Genomic DNA, 22,958 nt, shown 5'->3' on the forward strand with positions numbered 1-22,958 from the left:
GAGGCAGAAGGTAAATCGAGACGACGAGCTATCTGGCCTCGCAGCTCTCGCAGGTGATAGATAGATAGGTCGTCGTAGTGTGCTACAGCTGCAGACGCCGACTCGAGCGACCAAGTTATAGTAGCTCGTCGAGTGGCACAAGCCATGCCCAATTGGGTTGCGCGACCTGGCGCCCATAAACATGCATTGGTCAGAGGTGTGCTCGTTGGCCTTCGTCTTGCGTATAGAGCCGCCAAGCTCCAAGGGACTCCACCTGACGGGACCCATACTGGCCGTGGCGTCACGTGCATGGACGACTGTCCCATTTTGCTATCTGCTTTCTCTCTCGCAGCATTGTGGCGTGGTGGTTTGGCCTCTTGGGGCTGCTCTCTTGTAAACAGTGGATCCAAAACAGTGGACGGACGCAACAGGATTTCAAAGATCCGATTTTGATAACGGTCCGGCGGTCGTTGCCGTTGGTTTCGCCACTTTGCCTTCCGCAGCCAGCATGGCAGGTCCGTCGGTCTTGGCTCCGAGGATCGATCCAACGATGGCCTGTAGACGAGTCCATCGAACGCGTCCTCACGGTCATCAACCAGTGCTTTGCCTTTGCGATCCCGCCCCAGTCGTCGGCTGCGGGCCACCGGTGCGATACATCACCGAAATAGATCTCAGCCTCATGCGTACTAGCGCCGACTCGTGGCCCAAGGACCCGGTCTGGACTGGTCGCCTCGTCATCTCGGTGGTCAACGACGTGACGCAAGTCCAGCTCCGCGATCCCAAGACAGGCACCAGCACGTGGGCGGACATCTGAGATCTGATATCTGGGATGCAGGTGGCCTCTTTGCGGCTTGCCCCATCTTGAAGGACGGGACGCCCTCGGTGCAAAAAGGTGCGGGCGAAAGCGGTCTCGGAATTGCTCATGGAGGCGTCTAGTCGTCGATAGCAGCCGCTACTTTGTGCTGCGCATCGTCGACGCCAAGTCGGGTAGGACAAGCCGCTACCGACGGGCGTCTCACGCGACGGCGGTAGGGCGCCACGCGTTCATCGGCATTGCGTTCGAAGATCGCAACGACGCGTTCGACTTCAACGTGGCGATCGACGACCATCAAAAGTACTTCGCCATCATTCATGTACACGCGAGACGATGCAATATGGTAGCGAGATGAAGCGCGAAGAAAATGCGATCGCCGAGGCCAGCTCCAAGCCCGCGGTCGCCGTCGACTACTCGCTCAAGCAAGGCCAAACAATCAAAATCAAACTCAACAAGAAGACTAAGGAATTCGACCCGAGCCCGAGTCCGGCACCGGTCCAGCCGTTCGCGCAAGCATCGAGCAGCGCCAGCGGTAGCAAGAACGCAGACCTCCTGGGCTTCGGTGCCTTTGACGCACCTGCGTCCAGCACACAGTGCGCTCGCCACCAAATCTTCTCGGACCTCACACTTAATGTGCATCTAGGCAGGCAGCGCCGAGTACGTGGGAGACCTTCTAGTTCCAACCACATCTGGACGACAAGACACGAAACCAAAACAACAAGCTTTCCAGACGTCGTCGGTCGTCGTTTACGCGCGCTTGTCGCCGTTCCACTTGTAAAAGCCTTCGCCCGTCTTGCGGCCGAGCTTGCCTTCCTTGACCTTTTGGCGGAGGAGCGACGGGACCTCAAAGACAGGCTCGTTCGGGTACTTGGTGGTCCAGCCCTCGAGGATAAAGAGGATCGTGTCGAGGCCGACGTAGTCCGCGAGCGTGATGGGACCCATGGGGTGGCCGGCGCCGAGCTGCATCGAGACATCAATGTCTTCCATCGACGCGTCACCGCGTTCGAGGAGGAAGAGCGCCTGCGCGAGGTTGGGCACGAGCAAGCTAGACCGCGGACATGAGATCACACTAGGAGCGAGTGGCGTCTACCGGTTGACGATGAAGCCGGGCGTGTCCTTGCAGCTCACGGGCGTCTTGCCGAGCGAGGCCGCCCAGCGCTTCGAGACGTCAAAGACGGCCGGGTCTGTCTCCTTGGTCTGGACGACTTCGACGAGCTTCATGACCTGGACAGGGTTGAAGAAGTGGAGGCCGACCTGCGTGTAGCACCGTGAGCTTCGTGCACCGCAGGTAGAAGGTAGATGACGTACGACTTGCGACGGGCGGCCCGACGAGCCGGCAAAGTCGCCGATCGAGAGCGACGACGTGTTGGAGGCCAAGATACCCGAGGGCTTGACGATGCCGCCGAGCTCCTTGTAAAAGGTCTTCTTGATCTCGACGTCTTCGATGATCGCCTACGCATGAGGATGAGATTGCAATGCACAATCGATCCCAAGCATGTACCTCGATGACGAGGTCGCACTCGGCGAGGTCCTTCTTGACGACCGAGCCGTGGATACGGCCCATGACAGCGGCAAACTCGTCCTTGGCCTGGTCCGCAGTCCACTCGCCCTTCTTGACGTGGCGGGCGCCGATCTTCTCGAGCGAGCCCTCGATGCGCGCAAGGCCAGCGTCGAGCGACTTTTGCGTCACGTCGAGCGCAACGACGTCGTAGCCGGCCATGGCCGCGGTCTGCGCGATGCCATGGCCCATGAGGCCGAGGCCCACCATGCCCACGCGCGTGATCTCCGGGATCGTCTTGGTCGCCATCGACCGCATGCCCGTCTTCATCATCATCATCGTCTTGCCTGTTTACTTGACAGCCCCAATCCAAAAGTGGGGTTGATGCAACACGCCGACAGATTGTTTAAAACACATTTTGCACTGCCACCAACGGTTTAAAACAAGCACCAGATGGTCCAAGTTGAACTTGGATTCTGGCGCGAATCTTCCAGGCGAGGCTCGGATGGCGGGGATGATATTGCTCTTTGTTTGGTATTGTCAATAGTCTACATATTGCAAAAGCATATACTGTCCAGAGATAAAGCACAATGCGGCTGCTACGGGGTTCATGTTGCTGTTTTCTATTGGCTGTTCTGCGAGGAGGTGGCGTCCGATGGCCTCTCAGCGCGGTCGTTCGTCGTGTGCTCTTGCAAAACGCGCTGTTATGTTTTGGTACATGGCTATTTCTCGAGTAGTGCGTGCACACGTGCTATCCTTCGCTTCGTTTTTGCCTAGCGTATGGAGGACAAGATCACAACAAAATGTACCTCGTTCGGTGACCGAGAGGTGGATTTTCATAGTAAAATCAACTGATAAAAGCAAACTACCTATACACCACTTGGTTTCCGCTGTCTGCCTGGGACCAGGCGTGACTCGTTCGTCCAACACGACGCAGAACCCCAAGACACCGTCAAGGTCGGAACACAATTGCGTTATTTTTCAAATATCCTATGCTTTTGTATGGTTGCTGGCTAGCATCACCCAGCCAAGGTGCGGCAAATCGCGATTGGGCATTTATTGAATGAAAACAGCCAATGGCATCGCTGTATTTAACCCAGATACAGCTAAGCGTTTGTTCGGATGTCGTCCAGCACCCGGTGCGATCGCTCCACATTGGGCGTGGCCTGTCGGAACATTATTGTATTGCATTCGCGTTTATAGCTAGAGTTGAATGCACTGTGAATCGGACCTCGCTATCCGAGCTTCTCGACATCAACGAGACAGTCCACCGCCTTCCAACGGTGCAATCTCGCGTGGCACCAACGGGATTCTGTTTGCTTTCGGTCGTTTTGGCCAACGCTAACACGCTGGCAGAGCTCAATTGTGCTTGTTTCGAGGATGCAGACGGCCCACGGAGCAATTCCCTTTCTCTTGCAGTCGGCGATGAGCGAGACGCAATGCGTCTACGTCGGCGCTGGTCCTTTTGATCCGCCGCGCCTCGTCGACATGACAGCAGTCGAAGGCTCACAAGGAGAGTGGCTCTTTGACGGCAAGCGGCTGCGGTGCGCTAAGGATCTTTCTCGGTGCTAGAGCGTCGACGACAGTCCGAAAATCCTGGCCACGCACGCCATTTACTTGGACGCAGTTCGCCTTGGGTCGCAACCGGCGCAAGAGTGGTGCTGGACAGGCAAGCTCTTCATCTCGGTCTTGTTCCCGACCGCGTGCATCCAACTGAACGTGGTCACGTCGCCGTTGCCTGCGTCGACGCGCTGCGTTCTCGGCGACGTTCGCGCTGGCAAATACCCGCCGCAGGAGTGGACCATGGTGTTTCTCATCCAAGACACTGTTGTGACGCCGAAGACAGGAATCGTCCCGCTCACCTCTCTCTCGACGATGCAAGTGTATCAGCTGCTCTCGGCCCTCGAGTTTGACCAGTACAAACAGCGCCTTTGGAAGGCCAGTATCAACGGCCACGCGCTCGCGTGCTGTGCCACTGTCGACGAACTCGTTGAGCTCGGTATTGACCTCAAGCTCAAGGCACGCTCGCTCTGGCAGTCGCTGCAATCGTTCCAGGCCGCTGGCGTGCCTGTCGCTCTCTTTGAGCACGCCCCGCGGCCCAAGTGTGCGTACCGCTTCCAGTCGGTCAAGCACCCGGCGCTGTGCTTGCAGCTGCAGAGCGGCACCGGCGCGAGCCGCAACGGCGACCGGTGCATTTTGGGCACGACCAAGGCGACGCTCTTTCCAGCCCAAGCGTGGATCTTTGAGGGCAAGTTGATCTACTCGGCCAAGGACAAGGCTAAGTGCATTCACCTGAACGAGCACGGGAAGACGTTCAACGGCGACATTTGCCACCTCTGGGAGGTCGAGCGCAAGAAGCCGTGGGCTAACCAGGAGTGGCTCTTTGACGGCAAACTCATCCGGTCGGTCAAGGACCCGACCAAGTGCATCCGCCTCCAGAGCGGCGACAAGCCGCATGTGGGTGCCGGAGACTTTTGCCACTTGTGGGACATTGTCTACGATGGCCCGTTTCCCGCCCAGGAGTGGACGCTCGTGCGCGACGAGCACGTCCGTGTCGACTGAGTACATTCTAGTCGCTGGGTGTCACCACAGATTATGTACTAACACAAACTAACTACTAGTATTGGTAACACGCCAAGTGTTTGTACCGTGCACAATATACCGCCTCTGGTCCAAGTCTAAAATTGGCTCGCATAGCATGGGCTGGGACACGAAGCTCCAAGCGCTCTTCAAGAACGAAGAAGTCTGGGACGTCGATGACAGCGACGACAGCATCATCCGCGAGCTCGCCAAGGCGGCCGACCAAGGCGTCGACGTCGTCGGCGTCACGGACGAGGTCGCACGTCGCTCCAACTCCTCGGCATCATGGTTTCTTCGATGAAGTAGGCGCTGAATACGTTTACGCACCTCGCCGCGCTCTGGGATCGACCGCGCGTGCTCGAGTTTCTCATCCGCCGCGGCGCCGAGCTCAACGCAACCAACAAGGTCGGCCACACGCCCGCGGATCTGGCCATGCACTGGGGCAACGCCGACTTGGCGATTCAGCTCAAGCACTACGGCGGCAAGCACAGCTGCGAGCAGGAGCGGGATCTCGCGATCGCGCAGCGCGACATTGCCGCCAGCCACGTCGCGGACGCCAAGAGCAAAATGGAAAAGGCGCTCGCCGAAGCGCTGGCCTTGTCGAAAGAGCGCGAGGGTCTTCGCATTGAGCGCGATCGGCTGGTCGTCGAGATGGATGAGCTCTCGCACGACGCCGCCCAAGTTCGCGCCGACTGCGTCACGTACCGCACGCTCTTTGAGACGCAAGAGGCGCAAATGAGTGCGCTCAAGCTCGAGCTCGAGAAGGTCCGGTCGCAGATGAGTGCCGAGGTGAAGACCAAGACGAACGCGCTCGAAGGCTGGACCAAGGCCGAAGCGCATGCAAAGGAGATGCAGCGCATGCGCGAGATCGCCATGCAGTGCGAGGAAGAGGCCGTCAAGATGCGCGACGAAGCCATGGCCGAGCGCGACGCAGCCCGCGACCTCGTACTGCCACGTCATGTTATCCGGATGACCTCCAACCTTGGGTTAGATGACGCAAGCGCAGACGGACCATGTCGTCGCCGTGACTGTACAAAAGCAAGCAGCGCTCGAGCGCGCCTTGGCCATCAAGGAGAAGAACGAGGCGCTGGCGACGATCCAGGCGCAGATTGCCGAGTGGTCGGCCAAGGTGAGAGCGGCCGAGGAAGACCGCGCCATGATCCAAGTCGAAATCAACCGGCAAAAGGTACACAAACGAGGGACTCCTATATGTTTAATACGAGGTATAGGCGAGCTTGGAGGCGCGCTGCAAGGCGCTTGAGAAGGAGGTTGCACGCGTGAACCTCCTCAACACGATCCTCGAGGGCCAGCTGCGGGATGCCACTACGAAGCTCTCAACAGCCGAGAGCACGACCGAGTCCTCTGTTGTCGCGATGGAGAAATCGACGCGCAAGGCCAAGCGCCTCGAGAACGAGATCAAGGAGCTCATGGAGGCGCGCGTCGAAGAGAAGCGGCTGTGGCGCTTCAAGGAGTCGCAGGCGCTCCACGAAGAGTCGCAAGCCAACATGCAGCTGCTGCTCCAAGCGGCGTTGCGGCTCTGGAAGAAGCTCAGCGACTTGGAGTGGATCTTTGCGTTTGTGACGCACCCGAACGAGAGCCTCCTCGTCGAGCCCGAGACACCCCCCAAGCCCCTGCTGCGCCGCCCAAGCACAACCAAAGAGACGCTGCATCGCATGTCGGCGCCGACGCTGTCGCCACTGCCCGCGCTCGCACCGATTGAAACCAAAGTGTCCATCAAGTTTACAGGTACACATTGTTCTCTTCATGCAGGACTCTATCTAAAGATGGCTAGAAAAACTCCACTCGATCCAAGCCAAGGTCGTCGAGTGGACCAAATGGTGCGTGAGCAGCTTGGACGAGGGCGTGCGCTGGGACAAGGCGCTCTTGGCGCAGTCGGCCCAAAACATCGAGTGCCTCCTCACGGTTGCCGACGGCCTTTTTGACTTTTTGGCGGTCGCGATGAAGGACAAGTGCGTCGAGTTTCGGTAGGTCAAATTTTGTGTTTTGCCGCTTTTTCAGCGAGGTTTTTCGATCATTTTTATATTTTCGTAGAAAGCACTTGGAGATGCAGGCCAAGGCTGTCGAGCGCAAGGACATGCTTCTCAAGCGATTTACGCAGCACCGCGAAGAGCACGTCAAGAAGACGCGCGCGCTACACTTTCGCGAGTGCTCGTACGGTCCCTGCTAGTACACTACGTTTAAACTTACAAATACTAGAAACGACTCGGGAGCTTGTGCTGTGTACACAATGACACAGTGTTTGATCGAAAAGACTAGAAAAAGAGAGCATTGATTATGTATCCGAGATGGCGCGAATGGCGCGGATGAGGTCGTGGAGGTCGACTTCGGTCGTGACGGCAATCACTCGGCGGCCTACACCACCATCATACGAGTATGTCAAGCGGCAAGGACTGTTGCGTACGGCCGTCGGGGGCGTCCAAGAGGTGGCGACGATGGACGTTGAAGATCGCAATCGGGTACGTGTCCTTGGGCGATGACGCCAACTCGGCTTTGGTGCATTTTTCAACCGTCGACGAGAGCAAAATGTGGCCTTTCGGGGATACGCCGTGCTTGGCATCGTCCATCGTCTAGCATGTATAACATCGCTAGATACCGCATCAATGGATAGTCGTGTCGTACGTTCCAGTACTCGAGCTTGCCGTTGCGAATCGCGGCGTACCGGTGCTACCGACACGACAATCTGAGATCTGAGTCACCAAGAATCTGGTCGTACGGCCCAGCCCACAAAGAGGTTTTCGCCGCGCTTCCAAATGTGGCCTGCCCAGTCGGCTTGGAGCTTGGCCTGCGCCGACGAGTGCTCCTTCTCGCGCAAATACGCTTGGTTTTCAAACCGAAACATCTAATGTCCAGTGGTCTACATCAATATAAACAATGCGTATCGGCGTACCTTTTGCTCGTCCATGTCGCTTGGAAACGTCGAGATGAAGTTCCAGACGCGAATTACGTCGCCGTCAATGAGCCGGCGGTCGCAGAGCCGATGGAACCGGTTCGTAAACTAGAGACAATAATATATGTACACTGAGTGGCACAACGGTCCTACCTTGCGCGTGATTTGATACACAACAAAGTACTTGGCCGGCACCACGGACGTGACAACGATCCCCAGCAGCACCGCGAGCAAGACGAGCGCCGTCTTGCGCGGGTGTGTCCACAGAAACACGTTCTTGATCTTCTCGAGGAGGTCGCACACTTTGCCGATCTCGTGCTGGATCGTACGCGCCACGTTGCGCGCCATGTGGTACTTCTCCACGAACGAGAGCGACTTGGCGTTCTCGATCTCCATGACCGAGTAGAGCGCTTCGCTCGCGAGACGCTCCTTCCAGCCCACGGGTTTCGTCGGGTCCCGGAGCGTGAGCTGCATCCGAACCGTTAGACTTGGCAATTCGTCGCCCTCGACGTCGGTTAACGGTGTATTGAGCAGGGGCATGGCACGCTCGACCTCGACTTGGGGCCCACCGACGCGACTGCTCGTCACAAGGTCCTTGATCGGGTAGCGTACTTGACCGAGGAGCTTTCGGCTCGTCATTGCGTTCTCCTGCACCACGTCGAGGCGGAGGATGCCCGGACAGGCCTCCCACGGCACGAGCTCTTCGAGTTCCGTGACGGGGTTGATGCGCACGGGCTGCAGAATCGGGTACTTGAAGGCGTGTAGGTCCACCGAGCCGTCGTCGCGCTTCCACGCTTCCTCCACGTCATGGAGGACAGCTATCAAATCGCTCCTTTACCCTGGTCGACACAGTGAGAAAAGGTTACCGTCCTTGGCGTGCGGACTCAGGTGGGTGAAGAGCTCTTTAAACCAATTGTTGTTGAGAAGACAAATGTCGCCCGCGTCGTCGCGGCCATACTCGGGACTGCGGCTCCCAAGCACCGAGTTGGTGCGCGCAACGAGGCGGGGCGGCAGCTCCTTAAAGTGCGGCTCGTAGTACAGCTCGACGTGCGTGTCGAGCGGCCGCAGCGCGTCCTTTTGCTTCATCTCGCTCCACTTGGCTTCGACCAGGTTGGCCGCGCACCGGGGCACAACGTGGAGCGTCGCGATCGACCGAAAGAGCTTCATTTGAATCTCATCCGGGTCGTACTCGGTCCACGTCCTCTGGATGCCGCCACCCGCGTAGCGTATATAGTTGCCAATCAAGAGCGCAGCGACGCCGAGAAGCAGCACGAGCGGAGCGTGCGACGTCGGAAAGTAGAGCACGCCGAGCGTCGAGCCGACCCAGAGGCTCAGCGTGAGCAGCGGGTTCCGCCATTCGAGGATCTCACGCATCTGCAGCTTGGCACTCTACCCGCGGCATTGCCATTCAGCAAACTGAACAAAAGGCCACGGACCTGGGCGACGCTAAAGAGCAAGTCGAGGCGCTCAATGTTGCGCTTGATGATGTCGCCCTTGAACTCGATTTCGTCCTGTCGCACGAACGTCGCGTCGTCGTGCAGCTCTGGTGAAAAGATCGCGCCGAGGTTCTCGACGTACTCGACTTGCAGCTGGACAAGGCCGACGTCGTCGTCGCCTTGGCGCAGCACGACCCACTCGAAATGCGGCGCTGGTGGCTGTCGGCCCGGCCCCAGAATCGGCGGCGGCGGGGACCACACGTGGCGCCGTGCGCCGGCGCGCTGGAGGATCTCAAACGTTCCGAGCGAGAGACTGCCATAGCGCACCTAGAAACACTCTGCAATGCATCGAAACGAATATGGGTGTGTACCGCCTGCTTGCCACTCTGGAGCTTGGTGAGGTTGGGCGTCGCCGCCAGCGCCATTGGCTTGAGGACTTCGAGACGCAGCTCCGAGTGGATGCTCTCGACGCTAAAGCGCTTCTTGTACACGACCGCCATGCCGTCGGGCGACCGCACGTAAATCTCCTTGACGTTCTCTTCGAACGCGACGCTCAGAACCGGGTCAAAGTCCGGGACGTAGACGAGCGAATGGCCGTCAAGCTTGGAGCACTGCGGGCCGCAGATGTGCAGGCCTTTGATGTGCAAGGAGAGATGGCCGCGCGGCGGCGGCTTGGCCAACGCCTCGGGCGCCAGCGCCGGCACTGGTTTGGTCTTCTTGGGTGGCCCCCGCGGCTGCAGGAGCGACGACGACGGTCGCACTTTTGCTGCGCTCGATGCCATTTCACTCACGGTCGGGTGAAAGCAGTACGAGAGCAGTAGCTTGGGCGCAGAGCCGTCGTCGTCGGCGTTGCCACTCGACGACTCGAGTGGTACCCACTCCTCGGTCGTCACACCCGCGGCGACAATCGCCCCCGAGACCGGAATCCGCGCGCGCCCGAGCGCTGGCGTCGGTGCGTCCAAGACGTGGACGCTCACGTCCAGCACCAGCGTTCGGAGCGCGCCGTCCGTGTGCTTGAGCTTCATGATCGTGTCCCAGCGCCCCGACGTACTGCCGTGCGTCGTGCTTATGCGCGCATACGGCTGCAGCTGGACCGAGACGGCGATGTGGCGCTGAAGCGTTGCTTCGTCGAGGCCTTCGGCGCGGAGGACCACAATCGAGAAGAGGCCGCAGCGCGACAGCTTTGCCTTCATGCTGCCGTGGACGAGCGACGCCATCCTACAATGCACTGGCTGCAGCCGATTCAGTTGAGATGCAGCTACGTACGACATGGCGCGCTCGCTCACGGACGGCGGGGCGGCCGTGTACGGGCGTGCTTCGAGCACGTCACCATTGGCAATGTCATCGCCGGCAGGGTTAAAGTAATAGAGATCTTATGCCATTCGATAAGGTACACAAAGATGGAAGGGACGTACCGCGGTTCGAGCGGCGGTGGCGGAGGCCAATGATCTCGTTCTTGTCGCCGCCATGCTCGATCTCGAACCGCGTCTGCGCTGCATGGACGAGCGTCTGGACATAGTCGATCGCTTCAAACTGGAGCACAATCTCCTTGGCCTTGACGACGACCGTGCACGTGAGCACTACGTGTCGGTTCAGCCTGCAGCGCATAGCTTACGAGTACAACGTACGCTGCGCCGGCGGAAGCAGCGCTGCGAGCTGCGGGCGGCGCAATGACGGGCTCTTGGGCTCCATGCTACTGCGGCCAGACAACCAACCCCACAAATGGTTTTTGTTGTCATCGGTTTCAGCGTCCGGTTTCACAAGGACACTTGCGGCGTCTGGTGGTGCTGCCAAGGTGCTCGACCACGAGCTCTTATCGCGTTAGCTCCGCCCTTGTGTCGACGGACGCCGTGCGAACCAAAGCAGCTCGACGCGCCGACGGCAAGGTACATGCTCTGACCAGTGTACTGGCCGTGACGGCCGTTGGGTTCGAAAATCGAAGCTGCTCGTGGAGACATCGATGACGTCGAGCACTCCAGCGGTTGACACGTCATGGCTCTCTTGGATGGCACACTGTGGCGACGGGTGCTGGACCGATACTTTGACTGCGTTGGCCGCCAGTGTGACGCTCTTTCGCGCAGTGACGCGCCGTATCTCGCCATCACCGCGCAGTACACGTCGTGCATCACCTCGTGCGCGGCCGCCGAGACGATCGCCACCACCAACGACATCCGCGACGAGCTCACTGCCATCGCTGCTCTCGGGTACGACGAGCTCGCTAGCGTCCGACGGTATCTTGCCGGTGACGACGACGCGTGGCCAGCGTCGCACCCTGCCGTCTACGCCGAGAACGCCAGGGTCCTCCCCACCGACTATTTTGTGCCATGGGAATCTCTCCTCGTACCAATTCCAGTCGGCAGCCTCCAGCTCTGGACAACAGCGACAGCGTATCTTGAAGCTTGTGTCGGCCACCGCAAGGACCAAGAGATCTGCGACGCACCGACCGTGCAGACCGTACTGCGGGCGTCGCGCAGAGTGTCGATCGTCGCCCCCCACATGGCGCCCTTCGCACCCCCCGGACACCCCAACACGGTCCTCAACCCTCTCGCCCATGTCGGTCCGCGCCATGTCTGCGTCGCCTCTCACGGGTCTCTTCAACTCTACAAACTATGGGGCGCCGACAACGACTGCGCGCCCGACGTCGTCGACGGCGGCCTTCCAGTCGAGTACCGTCGTCATCAACTCCCGCCCAATGTCTGGACCCTCGGGCCCATGGAGGCCAACGGGACCGAATGGCCCGCGCCGGCCGCCTACACGTACTGCGGCACCGAGCAGTACGCAGCGTATCTCGAGCGCGAGCTCTTTGGCGATTGCGCCATGGCGCCGGCGTCACTCCAGTGTTTTGTGTCGCTGTGGAGCCGGCGCGCCGACTGCATGGCATCGGTGCTGAACGTCCATCTACTGCTGTCGCACCGCCCCAACGCCTTTGTGGCGACGATCGGGCAGTCGGCCGGCGTCCTCACGGGTTTCTATCGCTGCGAACACGACATCTCGCGCGCATCGATCGCCCGAGGCGCTCCCAACGCGCTCACGACGTCGTCGCTGCTGCTGCAACGCCATGTCAGTGGCCTCTCCTTCACCGTCTGCATGGGCGGTAGTCTGCTCCTTCTGGCACTGCTCTTCGCGGTGCAGCGGTCTCGTCGTCGCCCCGTCGACGAGAATGACGTTTACCTTGCGCTGCTCTAACACTAGGTTTTATCTCTTACACGAATGAAGATTATGAATAAGGCTGCGTTGGTACTTTGAGGATACCCTAGCCCTGGTTGCGGCGGCGGGCGAGGATCGCAGCGAGCTCGCTGTTGACATTGCTGCCGGTGGCTGGCGCGGCCACTTCGCCAAACTGACGCACGTTGAGCGTCTTGTTGGACGAGCTCCGGCGAGTCGTGCTCTTCGCTTCCTTTTCCTGCTGCTTGCGCGCCTTCTTCTCGGCGACGCGGCGCAACCGATCGTCTTCGCGCTCTTTTTCGCGCTGGGCCTGGCGCGCCGACCGCTGTGCCATCTCGATCTCGCGCTCGGCGTCGCGCTTCTTCTGGCGCTCGCGCTCGCGCTTGCGGCGGGCTTTTACGTACTTGTCGGGCACGAGGTCGGACGCTGCGCCAAGTGCGTCGAGGCCCGTCGGCGTCGCCGTGACGCGAACGTCGGGGCCAGTTCCAAATGTAATGGGCATGGCCGGACTCGAACTCAGAACGGAGCTTGTCCGGAGCCGCACCTGCGTCTCAAAGTCGATCTTGATACTCGGGTTGGCGTGTACGAGGAGCACCGCGAGCTCCGTCTTCTTTTCGCAGAGCCACAGCTGATCTTCCATGACTTCGGTCGAGAAGAAGCCGACGACCGAGTCGACGACGCGCACGGGCGAGTAGTAGCCGCGGTCGGGCACGACGCAGAGCTGGCTGCACACGTCGGCGCAGTAGATGTTGCCCGTGAAGCGGCAGTGGTGCCGGCGCGTAAAGAGCCCAAATTTCTTGTGCGTCATCATGCACGCGGGTGCCGCCTTGTTTTCCTTCCAGTGGGAGGCGTCCGGCGTCGCTAGCACGGGCGGCGGCGTCATGCGTACAACGAGAAACGGGTCAGCGTTCGGACTCAGCACGAGCGACTCGATCGCTGCAAATGGAATGCGCCGGCGCAACGACAAGAACGGCGGCGGCTTGACGTCGGGTTTCACAGCCAAGGACATCGGACTCGCTTGCTCAAAGAGGTAGACGTACGCGGCTGTGACGACCAAGTGCCGCGGCAGACGCTCGCCACGCGCACCGACCTTTTCGATCGCGTCCCAAAAGAGGATCTTCTCCGGGTCGCCGTAGTAGCGCAAAATAGTCCAGACGCTATTGCGGACCTCGTCTTGACGGCAATAATCATTGTCGAACGGACGGTACAGACTCACCTAATCCCCAACGCCTTTCTCAAAATCGATGGACGCACAAACAAGAACGTACCCGCTGGCGACCCTTGCCCTTGGCGTTGTAGAGCTTGGCAATGTCGGCAGCGAGCGAGAGCAAGTGGCGCCGCCCCGCGTACTTGACCCACGCCCGCTGGATCTTGACGACGTACTTGCCGAAGGTCGCGTCGCGGAGCTGCTCGAGTGCAAAGTACGTCTCTGGCGTCCGAATGAACACCATGCTCTTGCCCCACTGCACCTCGTCTTTGAGCGCCGGAATCGACTTGATGGCGGCCTTGACAATGGCTTTGGCGCCGTGGGCGTCCGAGCCGGCAAAGTCGGGCGACGTCTCCTTCGAGAGCCACTTGAAGCGGTCGAGGAACCGGCCATAGTCACCGCGGTACGCATACCCCGCGCGGCGCACTTTGACGTTTTCGAGGAGCCCGAGGTACTGGATCTGGTGCAAGACGCGCTTGTCGTCGACCGAGTTGGGTTGCTTGTGGTCGTTCGACTTGATGCAGCGCACGTAGTGGGGCTGGCATTCCATGAGCGCCGTCACGAGCGCCGCGCACTGTGTGCGGATCTTGGTGCCGGCGGTCACCGCTTTCGCGTCGAGGTCGATGGACCCAAAGAGGTACTGGAGGAGCTTGTTGCTGCTCTGGCCGAGAAGACTCTGAATGTCTTTGGTCAAGCTCTCCTTGTTGGCCTCGCCGAACCCGAGAATGTTGTACTGCACGTTGCCGGCGTAGTGCTTGATCTCAAAGACACGGCCGCGCTTGGAGAAATGCGGGTGGCCTTTGTGGATCGTCGAGAGCTTGTCGAGGAAGGTCGCGTCAACACTGTCGCCTTGGCGGCTGTGCATCGTCTTGATCGTGTCGTCAAGAATGAAGAAGATGCCGGGCGGGGTCCGGGCTTCAATGAGGTCGCAGACCACCTTGTTGTTGAAGAACGGAATCGGCGTCCACGCGATCCTAGCGCCTACTGTCTAGCAACAGAAGCGAGAGATTCGTTCGTACCCTTCGCGCGCGTACTCGGCTTGCTCCGACTGCAGCGTGAGCTCGATGAAGATTTGCTGCAGCTTTTCGTTGACGTAGTTGATACAAAACTGCTCAAACCCGTTCAGGTCAAAGATCTCAAAGCCGTAGATGTCGAGAATCCCGATACTGCTCGCGTCCGACCGCTCCATCTGCTTTTCAATATCCAACGCATGGTTGACGCGCTCGACGAGGAAGTCAAAGAGACTCTCGTAAATGTGCTTGGCGATCGCGTCGCGCTGGCTCCGAGCTTGGTCCGGGTTCTGCGGCACCTCGTAGCTCTCGACCTTCCCGCCCTACTCATCGGCTTAGCCTCCAAGTTCCTCGATTTTGAATACCTACCGGTGCCATGGTGTGCAGCCACTTGTAGCTGAACGCGCGCTCCAACGCTACTGCGTCCAGCCCCAAGAGCGCGCAGGCAAAGTCGAGACTGCTGCGCGCGTCGGCCCGGAGCCGCGACCCCTCGGCGTCCTTGACTTGGAGCGGTTCGAAGTCGACGTTGCCGAGGTGCAAGAGAGCTGCGATCGTCTGCACGACCAGCTCGATCTGCTTCTTCTTGATGCCGACGTGCTGCATGGCCGTCATGGTCGCCTCAAACTCGGCGACGTCGTCCAGGTCGTCGATCACAAAGCAGTTGGAGACCTTGAGGTACGCATAGGCACTGGGCGACGCTACGAGACCAAACTTGGACCGGGCGCCGTCCGGAAGGCCTGCGAGCACTTGGTAGAAAATGTGAAAGTTCCGCTCGGCCTTCCCGGGTTTGACGACGCGGGACTTTTCGAGGAGGTAGTTGGTCACATGGCCGCCTTGGGGCCGCCCCGCCGCGTCAAAGAGGAGCTCAAAGTACTTGCCAAAGCGTGACGAGTTGTTGTTGCGCACCTAAAATAGGCGCTCGATGAGGCGACGCGCATGTGCTGGCGGTCGTACGGTCTTGGCGTTGCCAAAAGCTTCGAGGAGCGGGTTGGACTCGAGGAACGTGCGCTTGATCTTGTCGACACCGGCGCCGCTGCCCGAGATGCCAGCAATGTAGTTTTGGATCTGCTTGGAGGCTTCGGTCTTGCCCGCGCCCGACTCGCCCGAGATGATGACGCACTGGTTCTCTTCTTCGCGGACCATGGTCCGGTACGTCTCTTCGGCGGTCGCAAACACATGCGGTGGCACGTCGATGCGCTGCTTGTGCGCGTAGTACTTCATCGTGCGCTCGCCATAGATGTCGAGCCACTTGTACGGGTTGACGCACACCAAGACGTGCCCGATGAAGGTGTAGATCTGGTCGCTGCCGTGGCGCGCCTTGAGGTTCTCGAGGATCCCAGTGTCCGAGACCGACGGCAGCAGCACCATGTCGTCGACGCCCACGACCCGGCGCTCGACCTCGAGGGCCGCGCCGCGGCTGCGCGCCTTCGTCGCCTTGCTCATGCTGCTGAGGATGATGCTGACTGAGGCCGGCGCCACGTTGCACACGGCCCGCTGAACGCACGCAACCTTCGGGATCATCGGCTAGGTGCACGCAACCTCGGTTGCGGAAGTCCGTTGTCGCCGCTCAGCGCTGCGCCACCCTAGCGCTGCTTCCTGGGGCGTCCGTGTTGGTTTGTCTGCATTGAGCAGACATGGTATGAACTTGCTGTAGAGCTTCGTAAGACGAGACACGAGCCCGACGCCAAGTATACCCTAGCCCTGGTTGGGCGGGTCGACCGAGATCGCTTCCGACGCGCGGGTGGAGCCTGTGATGGAGCAGCCACATGCAACGCGATGGACCTCAAAGAATGGAGTACTAGGCGAATGGTGCAGGGATATCAGTGCGTTCGGGTTCGAGTTCCGTTGCCACAGCTGCCGGACCTCCGTCCTGGGTGAGTTGCGTGTATTTAGTCGGATCATTCGGTCGTTTTTTCGGATTGTGCGATTTTCCGGCAAGATAAACAGCTTCATGGCGGTCCCGTTGAAGAAAGGGCTGCAGCTCAAGCAGTGGGTCCTTGGCGAGAAGCTCGGCAGCGGCGCCTGCAGCGATGTGTACGAAGGTAGACCGTGCTCCTCGCGTGGCATGGGGAGAACGACGTGGGCGTAGTCGCACCTCTCAAGGGCAACGGCGGGCAAAGATATGCCATGAAGGTCTCGCCGATCCCGGCGCCGACAGTGGGCAAGAAGAAGCGCAAAAAGACGCACGCAGACCGCAGCGCCGATGCGCTCTACGCCGAGCACTTGCTGTACGTCAACAGCCTTGCCGGCCATGCGGGAATCCCGACACTGCCAGCCACTGGTGCGTACGGCGAGGACAAAGGATATCGCTTCCTCGTGCTCGAGCGACTCGGCCGTACGCTCGAAGACGTCAAGGTGGCGCACGGCCGACTGCCAGAGATAAGCGTCGCCCGTCTTGGCCTCGAGATCGTACGACGCGCCGTGCTTGCTCGCGCCTCACGGGTTGTAGATGGCGATTCTCCAGCACATTCACTCGAAGCGGCTCCTCTTTGTCGACGTCAAGCCCGAGAACTTTATGCTCAACACGGCGCCCGAGACGACAGTAGCTTCGCCATGCATATCGGCCGGACACGCAACCACTGCTGTAGGTCTACTGCGTCGACTTTGGCATCGCCGAGCGCTTCCTTCTCGTCACTGGCGCCCACAAGCCGTTCAAGACGGGCGGTGTCGTCGGGACGCCGACTTTCCTGAGCGTAAACTGCCACGAAGGCAGCAGTACGTTCTCATCTCCTTGACTCGAGTCCCCTCGACTCCACCATCCTTGTTGCATAGCCCCGAGCCGTCGAGACGACATTGAGGCGCTTCTCTACGTGTGCCTCTACCTCGTGCGCGGGGACCTCCCGTGGCAAGGCGCCGCGTCCGACCAAGACGGCGCGCGGCTCAAGCGAGCGACGGCGCTCCCCGACCTCTGCCGTGGCTTATCTCGTACGCTTGCTGGCCAAGGTTGCAATGCCTCACTCTTCTTCTCGATAGCCGAGTGGTCCAAGCTCGTGACGTTGATCCGAGCGTGTGGCTTTGAAGACGCTCCCGACTATGCTGCGATCGAAGACGGCCTCGCACGCATTTGCGGGTCGACGTCGCGCACGGGCACCTATGCCTGGGGCGCGCATACAACAGCAGCAGCCACCACGACAGCCTCCGCCAAGGGCCGCCCGTCGCCCGCCAAGAAGCAGAAAGGACAGACACGCAAGACACCCGTCGTCATCGACGACGACGACGACGAGTCGTTGGAGGAGGCGCCGGCTCCAGCCAAAGCCAAAGCCAAAGCCAAGGCCAAGCCCACGAAGCGCACGGTGGCGCCAGCCAAACATTCACCTCCCGCCGTGTCAACGCGTCGTCTGGAGGCCGCGACGCGGGCTGTGGGCGCAGCGGCGGCGGCCAGTGCGGCATCTGGCATTGCGACGCGCACACGCTCGTCGGGCCCAAGCGCCAGCTCGAGTGTCGCATCCTAAGTTCTAAGACCGCTTATGTCGGCGCGAATAGCATGCCTTGCGTGTCTCCTCGATAAGGGGCAAACGAGCTCGATGTTGAGAGCTTACGCGAGGTAGTTGTACAGTTGCGTGTTGGACGCGTCGCGCTCGAGGTACTCGCGGTCGATGAGGCTCTCGATGCGGCGCTTGATGTCGACGGGTTTCGCCGGAAATTTGAGCTGCGTGAGGAGCTCGCTCATGAGCAGCGCATGCGAGAGCTGCTTGCGCGACTTCATGATGCGCACAATCGCCGCGTCCACTTGGTACTGCCGGTCGCGGAAGACGCGTTCGTGCGTCTCGGTGTTTTCGGCCGTTGTCTCCTTCATCTGGATCGAGTTGATCTTGATGCGCATGAGCGGGTTCGTAAAGGCCGCATTGTAGACAAACTCGTCCGTGTCGGCCACGTCGCGACCCTATTACACGCTGCCAAGCTGCAAGCAATATACGAGGCCTACCTTGGGCTGCTTGGTGAGCACGCGGACCTTGCCGCACGCAAGGGACTGCAGCGTTCGCCGCAGCTCGCCGTCCTCGATGCCCGTCTGCTCCTTGATCTCGTTGAACCCGAGCGTGTCACGACCAGTGTTGAAGCTGAGTAGTACGAGCGTCTGAAACACCGAGACGGCGAGCTCCTTCCGGCCTTTCGGAAACGACGCTTTGACGAGGCAGTGGCCGAGCGAGTGCTGCCATTGGAGCTGCCGGCCCTGGTACTTGGACGTGTAAAAGGCTTCAAAGATCGCCTTGAGCGGCAGCAGCGACTGCGGCAGGATGATCTCGGTCGGCACGTACGCCGGCCAAAAGCCGGTCGTGAGCACGTGCACGTGCATGTCCATCTTGTGCTTGAGGTTGCTAATCGCGAGTCTACGTCCACCGTCGATGATGAGTCACGCGTTCTGGTCCGACGTCAAACGCACTGGCTCGCGTTGTGCTGCTGAAACTGCGTCATGACACTGCGCGAGAGGTCAATGTCCTTGAACATACCTTCAAGCTACATATACATCGTCGTCATCCCATGCAAGAGCGCAACGTTGCGAGTACCTTGTTGGTGAACGAGCTGCCGCACTCGGTCTTGAGCTTGGAGATCATGGCTTTCTCCAAGTCGAACGAGGCCGACTTGCCGAGAAGCAGTCGCTTCGCAAGATCCTTCTTGTAGAACGCCTCGAAGACATCCTTGCCTTGGATGTAGCGGAAGAGCACCATGAGGCGGTCGAGGAGCGCTTCAATGTCGCGCTCCGACCCGTCTTTATTGCCCGTCTTGAGCTTGGCGTCCACAAACTTGGCAATGAGCTCGGCCGGGCGGCTCGCTTTCGCGTTGACTGCCGACTCCATCGCCGACTTGAGGGCATGCACAAACGTCGTCTCGCTGTGGAAGGCGTCGCGCAGCATGACGTCCAGGTCGGATTTGAGCTGGAGGAGGCTTGCGACCATGCCCTTCTCGAGCTCGAGGCTGGTCGGACTCGTGTCGTTGACGATCTTGGCGCCGGTCGCGATGATGTACTGACTCCAGCTGGCTTTCAGGAGCGGGAGCTGCTCGATGCGCTCAAAGAGGCTGAAGAGGCGCTTGAGGTCGTCGATGCGGTGGCCGGTTGCGAGCTCTTCGAACCCGCGCTCGAGGAGGAGTGCGGCGTGGGGTGCGAGCAAGTGGGCCTCGACGACGTGCAGGATCGCCTTCTTCGTCGTCAAGTTGTTGTCCATGTAGCCCGTCGCGCGCTCGTTCTCTTCCGTCAGACGCTTCTCGACATGCAAAAGGAACGACGCGACGCTGCCGTCTTCCATGTGCTGCTGGCCTTCGGACGCGTAAAACACCTCGGCCGACGCCAAGAACGGCCGCTCGAGATGCCGGCCGTAGATCGTGAGCGCCGATGTCATGCGCACGAGCGACTTGAGGTGCTGTCGCTGGACCGTCTCGCCATGGCGCTCGCGCTCGACTTCGCGCAAAAACGATGTTGTGATCTTGGCCTCGAGCGCCGGAAGCACATGCAGCGCCTCCTGGAAGCACGCGAGGCCCATGTCGTAGATGGACGCGACGCCCGGTGTTTGCATGACGTACGTCCGATCCAGATAGAGGCAAAGGTTGCGGATCATGAGCAAGTCGGAGCAGAATTCTTCCCAGAGACCCACGAGCTTCTCGACAAAGAGCGCGCTGTCGACCTGGAGGAGGCCGAGGTCGTCGTCGGCGCACGCCGACTGCAGCGTCTTGTCGACCGTCATCGCGAGGTGTGTCTTGAGGAGGCCGTAGAGCCACGCGGCCTTCTTCTGGTGGCAGAGGTCCGTGACGAGGCCGTAGAGCTCTTCCCAGCCTAGCGTCGTGTTGGCCGCGGTCGCCGACTTGTTCTGGAGGCACATCAACGAGGCCTGCAGGTCCTTCCATGCGCGCTCCTCGAAGCCGTCCGGGACGCTCGGCGCCTGCTTGAACGGCTTGATCGAGACCTTCCTTGCCTTCTTCATCGCTGGCCGCAATTTGTATGGCAAGCCGCAAGATGCAATTTTAATCCCATGTTTTATGTTGCATAGTGTTTCTCAGTGTAGCATCAAAGAATTCGTCCCAGCCTGGCATTCCGCCATCGTCAAGACCATGCAAGTGGCCGCCACATCGACCCTCGCGCCGGCCATCCTCGGACGCGCCGCCGTAGCAACCGCCATATAGGTGCGACCGCCGTACTATTAAAAGTTAAGCCACGTGAGCGCGCACACGGCGACGGTCGCGGGCGACGGGAGGAAGTCCTCGATCGAGCCCCACGAGTTGGCGTCATGGTACAGAAACTCCATGCTCTTCTTGAGCGACGGGTGCAGCACCTGGCCGTGGCACTCGAAGAGCCACATGACAATGGCCCACGTAGCGCACGCGAGCACGGGGTAGACCTCGGGGAATGCATAGTCACGGAGGATCGGGGCGCCTCTCGCGCTTAAGAGCTTGACGAGGCCGATGAGGACGCGCGAGAAGAGGTACATGACGATCTGGTAATTGACGTTCGAGTACTTGGACCAGATCGCGTACCTAGACACAGTCCTCGATGCATGATTTTGGGCTAGGCCATGTACCCGCCGATCGCGCCGGCGGCCGCCGCGTGCCATGGCACGACCGGGTTCAAGCCCGCGCTTGGCGTCGTCGCGCCGCCATGCATCGCCTTGAGCACCAGCAGCGACGCCTTGTAGACGCCGACAAAGCACGCCAAGTTCTTCGTGTGCTCGTACGTGAGCTTGATGATCGCGCGGAGCTGGTCGCGCAGCGGTTTCTTCTGGAAGAGCAGCACCATGACCAGCGCTATCCACCGCAGCATTGTCGGCCGCTCATGGCCAGTGTCTCGTACCGTGGGGCGCGCGGATCTTGGTGCCATAGAAGGCGCCGTTGCGGACTGCGCGCACGAGGCAGAGGACGTCGTGCGGGATCAGCGTGCTCATCATCTTCGCCAGGAGCAACTCTGGTGCTTGGCTCACTTGCCCATTGGGATGGTATCCGTACGATCCTCCACCGTATCCGGATCGCCGGCTCCCAAATGGTCCGGGGGGTGGCATTTGGTCGACGAACGTGAGTTTGAAATCGAATCGCCCATACTCGACACAGCGATAGAAGACGCTTTTGGGTGCAGAGCAAACCGCGTTGCGTCGTCGCTACAGGCCTAGGACGCGCGCAATGCTCGACAATACATACAAAGCGCTCTAAAAACGTTTAAAAGCAAATGCTGCAGCGACGATCACACTGGACCAAGAGCGGTACTATCAAGGAGCATAATTTTATGCTCCTTGCTACTATACAACGCCCAGAGCCGCTGTCTTACGTGATAGGGACGGCTTTTGCGCTGCCAAGGCCCGGATTGTCCGCCCTCCAGTGACACCGAAACTCAGACACTCGCACACAGACGAGATGCCGAAGATCGGGCACTCGCACACAGCGAGATGCACGTACATGCTAGCAACTACACCGCCTCTTCTGGTACAGCTTTCGGGAATAAATTTGCTGGCGCTATCTTCGCGCAAGTATTCGAGAGCGGATCGCAAAGTTCCCCCACAGTTTCCGTCAACGTGGGAATCGACGAATGAAGACTTTGTCTGACCAACCGCGTTGATTGTTACCATCTCGCCGCTTAATAGCAGCGCCAGTGGCAGACACGTCCGTGGACCCCCGTCGTGCACACGTTGCGGCACAGCTCAAACTCGCCGTTCGGGTCCGGAAGGCCACCGGGTGCGGCTTCGTTCTTGGTCGTATCAACGTCCGGGGCAGCGGCCGCAAAGACACTGAGCAGCGTCATCAGGATCATCGTCTTGAGCATTGTAGCAGAGGTGGGCAATTGCAAAGTGAGCTCCAAACGCTCCATGGGGAGAGCGGTGAGTGCAGGTAGCGAGCGAGTGCTTTGACTGTTGCCGAGAAATGCGCGCACTTTGATGTCGACAGACGCGAAGCCATCGCCGCCTGGAATCGCATGCCTCCTTGCCGAGCTGAACGATGCCAAGATGCGAGGCGTCCGTGTAGCGTGTACTTGCCGATGTCGACTCGCTAGTATTGGCGTACAGGACGTCGCCAGCGCCTCTCGAAGTGCAGGACGTCGCCAGCGCCTCTCGAAGTGCAGGACGTCGCCAGCGCCTATCGAAGTGACGGCCAAGTGGCGCGGCGACGTCCTTGAGCTCGTCGACCCCGATCTGCCGACGCTGATGCTATGGGATAAAACCTCCAACACTATGACTCTTGAGAGCTACGTCAACAATATTTGTTTCTACAACGAAGCCGGGTACGCTGCGCTCACCGACTCGCTTCGGGTGGCGCGCCCCCTCTTGGATGTGGTGCAGGACCTTGACGGCGACGATGCCTCGCCGCACCGACTCCCGCCGGATAGCACCTCGATCAAGGCACTGCGCAACGCGCGCAACCTCCCACTGGGCGCAAAAGTCTCGGCCG

General features: G+C 59.9%; 11 protein-coding genes across 11 annotated transcripts; 5 read left to right on the forward strand and 6 right to left on the reverse strand.

Annotated features, from left to right (window-relative positions):
- The first annotated feature begins 437 nt into the window (after positions 1–437).
- On the forward strand, positions 438–1,603 carry SDRG_11655 (hypothetical protein). The gene is made up of 8 exons (XM_008617704.1): positions 438–494; positions 541–625; positions 670–767; positions 815–871; positions 916–966; positions 1,012–1,093; positions 1,141–1,386; positions 1,437–1,603. Exons 1-8 carry the CDS (start codon positions 488–490, stop codon positions 1,468–1,470), a joined length of 660 nt encoding a protein of 219 aa, XP_008615926.1. The 5' UTR covers positions 438–487; the 3' UTR covers positions 1,471–1,603.
- On the reverse strand, positions 1,541–2,630 carry SDRG_11656 (hypothetical protein; the record flags this gene model as incomplete). The annotated part of the gene is made up of 4 exons (XM_008617705.1): positions 1,541–1,838; positions 1,884–2,047; positions 2,102–2,245; positions 2,295–2,630. 4 exons carry the CDS (start codon positions 2,628–2,630, stop codon positions 1,541–1,543), a joined length of 942 nt encoding a protein of 313 aa, XP_008615927.1.
- Positions 2,631–3,671: 1,041 nt separating this feature from the next.
- SDRG_11657 (hypothetical protein) lies at positions 3,672–4,853 on the forward strand (the record flags this gene model as incomplete). Its single annotated transcript, XM_008617706.1, has 2 exons — positions 3,672–3,835; positions 3,878–4,853. 2 exons carry the CDS (start codon positions 3,672–3,674, stop codon positions 4,851–4,853), a joined length of 1,140 nt encoding a protein of 379 aa, XP_008615928.1.
- An 88-nt stretch (positions 4,854–4,941) lies between these two features.
- On the forward strand, positions 4,942–7,119 carry SDRG_11658 (hypothetical protein). Its single transcript, XM_008617707.1, has 6 exons — positions 4,942–5,127; positions 5,178–5,816; positions 5,863–6,057; positions 6,101–6,617; positions 6,664–6,856; positions 6,924–7,119. The coding sequence occupies exons 1-6, from the start codon at positions 4,990–4,992 to the stop codon at positions 7,057–7,059; spliced, it is 1,818 nt and encodes a 605-aa protein (XP_008615929.1). The 5' UTR covers positions 4,942–4,989; the 3' UTR covers positions 7,060–7,119.
- A 14-nt stretch (positions 7,120–7,133) lies between these two features.
- Positions 7,134–11,138, reverse strand: SDRG_11659 (hypothetical protein). The gene is made up of 12 exons (XM_008617708.1): positions 10,844–11,138; positions 10,631–10,795; positions 10,482–10,587; positions 9,587–10,433; positions 9,216–9,542; positions 8,646–9,168; positions 7,933–8,597; positions 7,780–7,887; positions 7,606–7,731; positions 7,512–7,556; positions 7,294–7,459; positions 7,134–7,244 (listed from the first exon to the last, which is right to left on the reverse strand). The coding sequence occupies exons 1-12, from the start codon at positions 10,905–10,907 to the stop codon at positions 7,165–7,167; spliced, it is 3,222 nt and encodes a 1,073-aa protein (XP_008615930.1). The 5' UTR covers positions 10,908–11,138; the 3' UTR covers positions 7,134–7,164.
- A 17-nt stretch (positions 11,139–11,155) lies between these two features.
- SDRG_11660 (hypothetical protein) lies at positions 11,156–12,449 on the forward strand. Its single transcript, XM_008617709.1, has one exon. The coding sequence runs from the start codon at positions 11,208–11,210 to the stop codon at positions 12,399–12,401; it is 1,194 nt and encodes a 397-aa protein (XP_008615931.1). The 5' UTR covers positions 11,156–11,207; the 3' UTR covers positions 12,402–12,449.
- A 19-nt stretch (positions 12,450–12,468) lies between these two features.
- On the reverse strand, positions 12,469–16,040 carry SDRG_11661 (hypothetical protein; the record flags this gene model as incomplete). Its single annotated transcript, XM_008617710.1, has 5 exons — positions 12,469–13,596; positions 13,649–14,561; positions 14,607–14,920; positions 14,967–15,503; positions 15,552–16,040. 5 exons carry the CDS (start codon positions 16,038–16,040, stop codon positions 12,469–12,471), a joined length of 3,381 nt encoding a protein of 1,126 aa, XP_008615932.1.
- Positions 16,041–16,484: 444 nt separating this feature from the next.
- SDRG_11662 (CK1/CK1 protein kinase) lies at positions 16,485–18,131 on the forward strand. The gene is made up of 6 exons (XM_008617711.1): positions 16,485–16,639; positions 16,687–17,006; positions 17,047–17,139; positions 17,186–17,312; positions 17,370–17,522; positions 17,571–18,131. Exons 1-6 carry the CDS (start codon positions 16,549–16,551, stop codon positions 18,047–18,049), a joined length of 1,263 nt encoding a protein of 420 aa, XP_008615933.1. The 5' UTR covers positions 16,485–16,548; the 3' UTR covers positions 18,050–18,131.
- SDRG_11663 (Cullin 4) lies at positions 18,087–20,556 on the reverse strand. Its single transcript, XM_008617712.1, has 4 exons — positions 19,103–20,556; positions 18,979–19,052; positions 18,523–18,925; positions 18,087–18,480 (listed from the first exon to the last, which is right to left on the reverse strand). Exons 1-4 carry the CDS (start codon positions 20,510–20,512, stop codon positions 18,133–18,135), a joined length of 2,235 nt encoding a protein of 744 aa, XP_008615934.1. The 5' UTR covers positions 20,513–20,556; the 3' UTR covers positions 18,087–18,132.
- Positions 20,557–20,681: 125 nt separating this feature from the next.
- Positions 20,682–21,512, reverse strand: SDRG_11664 (hypothetical protein). Its single transcript, XM_008617713.1, has 3 exons — positions 21,376–21,512; positions 21,107–21,329; positions 20,682–21,062 (listed from the first exon to the last, which is right to left on the reverse strand). The coding sequence occupies exons 1-3, from the start codon at positions 21,467–21,469 to the stop codon at positions 20,729–20,731; spliced, it is 651 nt and encodes a 216-aa protein (XP_008615935.1). The 5' UTR covers positions 21,470–21,512; the 3' UTR covers positions 20,682–20,728.
- Positions 21,513–22,149: 637 nt separating this feature from the next.
- On the reverse strand, positions 22,150–22,335 carry SDRG_11665 (hypothetical protein; the record flags this gene model as incomplete). The annotated part of the gene is made up of 1 exon (XM_008617714.1): positions 22,150–22,335. One exon carries the CDS (start codon positions 22,333–22,335, stop codon positions 22,150–22,152), a length of 186 nt encoding a protein of 61 aa, XP_008615936.1.
- Positions 22,336–22,958: the final 623 nt, after the last annotated feature.

The sequence above is a fragment of the Saprolegnia diclina genome (assembly GCF_000281045.1).
Source record: "Saprolegnia diclina VS20 unplaced genomic scaffold supercont1.43, whole genome shotgun sequence".
In the NCBI taxonomy this organism is placed as follows: domain Eukaryota; phylum Oomycota; class Saprolegniomycetes; order Saprolegniales; family Saprolegniaceae; genus Saprolegnia; species Saprolegnia diclina.